The 6,154-nt window shown below is 45.3% G+C and overlaps 1 protein-coding gene across 2 annotated transcripts in view; it reads left to right on the top strand.

Annotated features, from left to right (window-relative positions):
* The window catches only part of Tgfbr2 (transforming growth factor beta receptor 2), an 88,020-nt gene that overhangs the window by 67,151 nt on the left and 14,715 nt on the right, over positions 1 to 6,154 (top strand). For both annotated transcript variants that reach the window (XM_021206647.2, XM_021206646.2), the window contains one exon: positions 2,964 to 3,105. In XM_021206647.2, the coding sequence (XP_021062306.1) occupies positions 2,964 to 3,105 (142 nt within the window). The remainder of the gene's footprint in view (positions 1 to 2,963; positions 3,106 to 6,154) is intronic.

The raw sequence follows: 6,154 nt of genomic DNA, 5'->3' as shown, positions 1-6,154 counted from the left end.
TGTGTGTGTGTGTGTGTGTGTGTACCTACATGTGTATTTGTGTGAAGGCCAGAGGGACATTCCTCAGTGTCTACTCACCTTCTGCACTGAGACAAAGCTGCTAACTGAAACGGGAGCTCACCAGTTTGACTAGGCTGGACGGACAGCTAGCCCCGGGGATCCTCCTGTGTCTGTCCCTTCCACACAGTAGTGGGATTACAAGGGTGTGGCACCACAACAACCTTAAATGTAGATTCTGGGGACTGCAGTGCTGTCCCCTTGCTCCTGTAGCAAGCTCTTTGCTGACAGAGCCATCATCCCAGCCCAAACTCTTTTTGAAGAGTTGTCCCAGATCCAAATGGAAACCCTTTGACTAAGGCGCATTAGGAAGATGACCAGAAAGAAGGAAGATTTCCTTCCTAGGTGACAGCTGATGCCTGTCACAGTGGGTCCATTGTGAGATTGGCACAAGTGTAACGTATGTTATGTAACGTGGCCTGACCTGGCCTTGAACTTGGTGAGCCGCTCCATGCAGTCACCTACTGATGGAAGAAAAAGCTCACAAGGTCTTTGTTCTAAGATGCCGGTGAAGGCCCCAAAGCGTGGCTGTTTCCTCTAGCTGGCTAATGGGACACACTCTAAATCCCTCCTTGAACTGAACCAAACTTGTAAGGGTTCTGCCTTGTCAGCGCTCTGTCTACCACAGCAGCAAATGCTGTGCCGAGGTCATCTCACTGAGACACAAACAAATTAATATGTCAGGGCAATGACTCAAATAGCGCTCTGTTAAAAAGAAAAATGTCTTCAAAGGCATGCCAGTAAGAACCATTCTTTGGAACAGTGGCATCAAATGACTTGACCTCTGCACGACAAGACAGTGATTGGCATTGGATGAACTCGTATATTTTGCAGTATCAGATGTTTTCATTTGAAAATTTCCCTTGGAAACAGTTTTCCTTTTTCCCCGTGGGCCCCTGTTTGTTTAATGTCAATCATAAAATTGATCACAGGCCTAAATAACCAGAAAAGAACTACACATCACATTCATGGAAATTATTGTATGACTTGGTCTTTTCATATGACTTTAATTTAGCAGAGATTTATGAAATTATGTCATATGGGCCATGAGGTAAATTAAAATTAAATGATCCTTAAGTGACCCAACTAGGTGGCAATTATTTTCATCATGAGTCTTAGAGTTTCAAGAGTGAAAAAACATCTGATTTTCAAACGCAAAAATAAATATGTAAGAATGTAGAGAGATGGCTTAGCAGCTTGGCACACTTGCTGCTTTTGCAGAGATGTCAAGATTAAGGGTCTTGATCAGGTTCCTTTTCTCTGCTAGTTAAAGAATTAAAAGGATGAAAAGAAATCTTGCGGGTGAAAGGTGGTGGTAGAGAAGTTTCACGTACAGCAGACAGGAGCAAGCAGAATCTGCCACCGAAGTAACGGGTTGATTGGTGGTGAGGAGACACACCACACAGCAGACATATGAACCCAAAGATGCTCTACAGAGCTGAGAGGGACTTGAAAAGCAACAATCCTGTCTCTTCTTAAGGGCTGGGGGCTTTCTTTGCTCTGAAGGGCATTCTTCCCCTAATTTAGGGAAGAAATTGAAGAGAGATAGGACAGCTCAATGGCATATCTTACGTACTGTGTCAATGGCATATCTTACGTACTGTGTCCTGATCCAGTCTTGCACTTGGTGAGCCACTCCATCCGGAGGCCTACTGGTAGGAGAAAGGGACTAGAGGTCTTTGTCTTAAGATGCTGGGTTTTGTATCAGGCCAAGAGGGTGCAAAAGAAGCCAGCCATCTTGGAAGTTAGCCACCTTAAGTACATACCCACTACCCCTCTCTGTCTGCCTTTTAGGGAATCTGTCTGATTCTTAGTCTCTCCAGAGGACCTGGGCTCAGTTCCCAGCACCCACAGGGCAGATCAAAACCCTGTAACTCCAGTTCCAAGGGATCTGATGCCCTCTTCTGGCCTCTACGGGCACAATACCCACCACATAAAATAAAACTAAATAAATCTTATTTTTTTTTAATCTAAAGTATCACAGATATAGCCCTTCAGGTTGTCTATAATAATGTTGAATGATAGGTCACATGTAATATATAGGCAGATTAGTGGCTCTGGGTTGGGCATGTCTAGTTTAGAGTCTTTGAAGGGATTTCAGGGAGAGGAAATAATAGTATGAGTTGTGTCTACCTGTGTAATTCTCATCACTTCAAACAACACTATGTTATTTTTTTTAAGTGCATCTGCATAGGGCTGGGGATGTAGCTTGGTCAGCAGAGTGCTTGTCTAGTGTGCTTGAGGACCTCAATTTCATTCCTAGCATCCGTAAAAACTGGGTGTGGTAGCATATGCTTATAGTCTCAGCGCTCTGGAAATGGAGGCAGGAGGATCAGTGGTTCAAGGTCATCGTCAGCTACAGAGTATGAATCCACCTTGGGCTACACAAAATCCTGTCCCAAAACAAAACAAACAAACTAACAAACAAAAAAAAAAAAACCCATAGAACCAAAAAACCAAAAAGTAACAGAGCAAGGAAGAACAGGCTAAAAAGAAAGAAAATACCACACCTCAACCTGAAAAGCATTTGCCAGTAAATGACTGCGGGTGGGGAAGGAATAAGAGTTACGTTACTTCAGTGGTATAGCCACTGATTGTCACCTATGATCCAGTAAAACCCCTACTGATACTTATCTGAGCAACCCTAATCAAAAGCAGTAGGTCATTTTAAAAAAGTATGGAAGTAGATAGAGGACTTTTTAGCAAAAGGGGGATCAGAAGAAGCGAGCAGGAAATGAGAGGATAGTGAGGGTGAATATGGTCAAAACACGTCACATACATGCAGGAAGTTATCTAAGGACAGAGCAAGGAGCCTCTGGAAACAATCGTCGGCATGTGAGAAACCCAATCTTCAGTCCCTTCAGAATCAAACGTTCGACTTCCTTCTGTGTTTCTTTTGGTCTTAGGTGGGAACAGCAAGATACATGGCCCCGGAAGTTCTAGAATCCAGGATGAATCTGGAAAACGTGGAGTCGTTCAAGCAGACGGATGTCTACTCCATGGCTCTGGTACTCTGGGAAATGACTTCCCGCTGCAATGCTGTGGGAGGTGCGTACTTGGTCATGGCACTGTCAGTGGTGGGATGATGTCATTCTGTGGCCCTCGCTTCCAGATGATGTAATGCTATCTGTCTCAAGCCTGGTTCCAGGGCTCAGCACTGCACACGGTGAGACTGTTGAGATAGTGTAGCGCACAGCTATTCTAGGATTATTGGGGATTATTCTGAAGAGCCAAGGTTTCTAGATTATTGGGGATTATTCTGAAGAGCCAAGATTTCTAAGTGAAAAGCCGAACATCTCCTTTCACATCACTATATAGAATTACTTTTCTTCCCACCAATATTTTAGTATCTTCTACTAAAATAGAAGCAGAGATGAGAATTTCTTCTACTTACCTAAAGGGTATAGTCAGATGAGCATCTGCCTTTTGTTCCTTCTCATTTGGATTTAAAGAACTGAGGGGAAAAGCCTAAATATTTATTCTGGTAGAGATGAATTCCTTTTCACAAAACTAAGAAGGATGGGTTGATATGTCTGTTTGGGCTTTAAAACTCCAGGGAACTTAAGGAAGAGGATGGCTAGCCTCTAAGATTTCACTTCTGCTTTTTGGCTGTGAACCCTGGGGAGGGTGCTGTATAGCTTCCTGGCCCTTTCCCCCACATTCAGCTCTCTCCTCTCCTCTTTCTTTGACCATTCTCCCTAAGCAGAATGTCACAGCTCTCCCAGGTCCCCTTGCTCTCCTCTCTGCCTCTGTACACCAAGTTCTTTCCACCGTTTGAGACCGCCTTAGGGTTCCCATCACTGTGCTGGGACACTGGTCACAAAGCAACTTGAGGAGAAAAGGTTTATTTTATCTTCCACTTCTGGGTGAGCAATAGTCTATTGTCTGGGAAAGCCAGGGCAGGCACTCAAGCAAGGAGGAAGGACCCTGAGGAGGAAGCTGATGAGAGGGTGGTGGAGGAATACTGTTTACTGGCTTGCTCTGATTTCTTAGCACCCCGCCCAGGAGTGGCACTGCCCCAAATGAGCTGGGCCCTTCCACAAAAAAGATGCTCCACCAGTCAGTGTGCCAAGGGACTTTTCTCAATTTAGGTTCCCTTTTCCCAAATGACTCCAACTTGTTGTGTCAAGTTGACATAAAACGTTTTAGCCAGCACCTCGGCTGCCATTGCCCTGAGTTGCCTTGAGTTTGAGAATACAGAAAAGAGCCAACATCCCCTGGGTATTCTCCTCCACTATGTCTTGGGGGTGTTGTTCCCAGATGGCCTGGAAGTCAGATTGATAGTTTGCTACATTGTTTCTGCTACCGATTCTCCACTCAGGGCTTCCCTCAGGGTCTCACCAGGAGAGAGAGCGTACCCAAGCCTGATCCACGGGCGGTAATGCTTGACTTCATTCTCTCTGACTTCTGTTTTGTGCTACTGGATTTAGAAGGTAGCAAGAAGAAAATCATAGAAAGCTAAGGATGGCTTCACCAACCAAGTCTTACCACACAAGCATGAAGGCATGAGTTGAGCTCCCCAGCACCCATGTACCATTTGGGGTTTGTAGAGAGGCGTCTGTAACCCTAGTGCAGTTGGCTCCAGGTTAAGTGAGAGACTCTGTCACAGTACGGAGAACAACAGAAGAGTATTGACCCAGTGCCAAACACACACACACACACACACACACACACACACACGTACCCCCTCATAAACATGCACACACACACACACACACACGTACCCCCTCATAAACATGCACACACATACATACACACACACACACAAAATTAAATTTGAAACAAGATTAATACAGAGAATGCAATGTGTAATTCCAGCCCTCAGGGTGCTAACGGGATTACAGCAAGTTCCAGGTAAGTCGAGGTAAGTTACATAGTAACTTATGGGCTAACCTGGGCTAGAGAGGAAGATTCTGTACTAAATACACAAACCCATAAACTATAAAATTGCAGAGATTGGCCTACCAGTCTATCGTTACTCCAATTGAAAACTTAGCCTACATCTGAAAGAGAAGAAACACTGTAACAGTCCCAAGTCACCAGTCATATGCGTTTCTGGACGAGGACTTGGGTTAGGATCCCCGTGACTTGGGTTAGGATCCCCGTGACTTGGGTTAGGATCCCCGTGACTTGGGTTAGGATCCCGGTGGCTTGGGTTAGGATCCCCGTGGCTTGGGTTAGGATCCCCGTGGCTTGGGTTAGGATCCCCGTGACTTGGGTTAGGATCCCCGTGGCTTGGGTTAGGATCCCCGTGGCTTGGGTTAGGACCCCCGTGGCTTGGGTTAGGATCCCCGTGACTTGGGTTAGGATCCCCGTGACTTGGGTTAGGATCCCCGTGGCTTGGGTTAGGATCCCCATGGCTTGGGTTAGGATCCCTGTGGCTTGGGTTAGGATCCCCGTGGCTTGGGTTAGGATTCCCGTGGATCTGACTCGCATGCTTCTTCTGAGCTCTTCTTTTACTTCAACCACAGTAATCTTCCTGCCCCTAATCCTGGTGAAGTTGGAACAGGCACCTCAGAGCCTGGATCCCACCTTGGGTTTTGCTGGTGTGTTCTCATCATTAGATTGAGGCGACACGTCTGGAATAACACCACCATAGACACGGTGGTAACTTCTGAGCACACGGAACCAAGGGCAGGCTTGCTGGTGTCAGCTAGTGAGTCTGGCTGCCGGGTTCCGCTCTGTAGAGATGCCATTTTCCAGTTTGTGTGGGGTAAATACATAGAGATATGCCCTGACTTGGTCATAATCTCACCTGTGAATTTGAGATCTACTTCGAGAAATCTCACTGGAAACAATTATGACTGTGATGTCTGCCACCTGCAAATGTTTCTGTTTCTCTTACCCCTTATTAATGAGCAGGCTTTTCATTCAAAAGGAATCTCTAACCTTCCTCTGGCTACTCCTTGTCATTCACCCATTATTTGTGCATTTGTTTCAACCAGAGGGAGTCAATGGGTAGTTCTTTCATTTAATGGATGCCCCAAAATGTCCTATACTTTTTCTTTCTTTTCTTTCTTTCTTTTCTTTCTTTCTTTCTTTCTTTCTTTCTTTCTTTCTTTCTTTCTTTCTTTCTTTCTTTCTTTCTTTCTTTCTT

The sequence above is a fragment of the Mus pahari genome, chromosome 10 (assembly GCF_900095145.1).
Source record: "Mus pahari chromosome 10, PAHARI_EIJ_v1.1, whole genome shotgun sequence".
In the NCBI taxonomy this organism is placed as follows: domain Eukaryota; kingdom Metazoa; phylum Chordata; class Mammalia; order Rodentia; family Muridae; genus Mus; species Mus pahari.
Note: the sequence above shows the minus strand (reverse complement) of the source record. Positions and strands in the feature narration are given on the sequence as shown.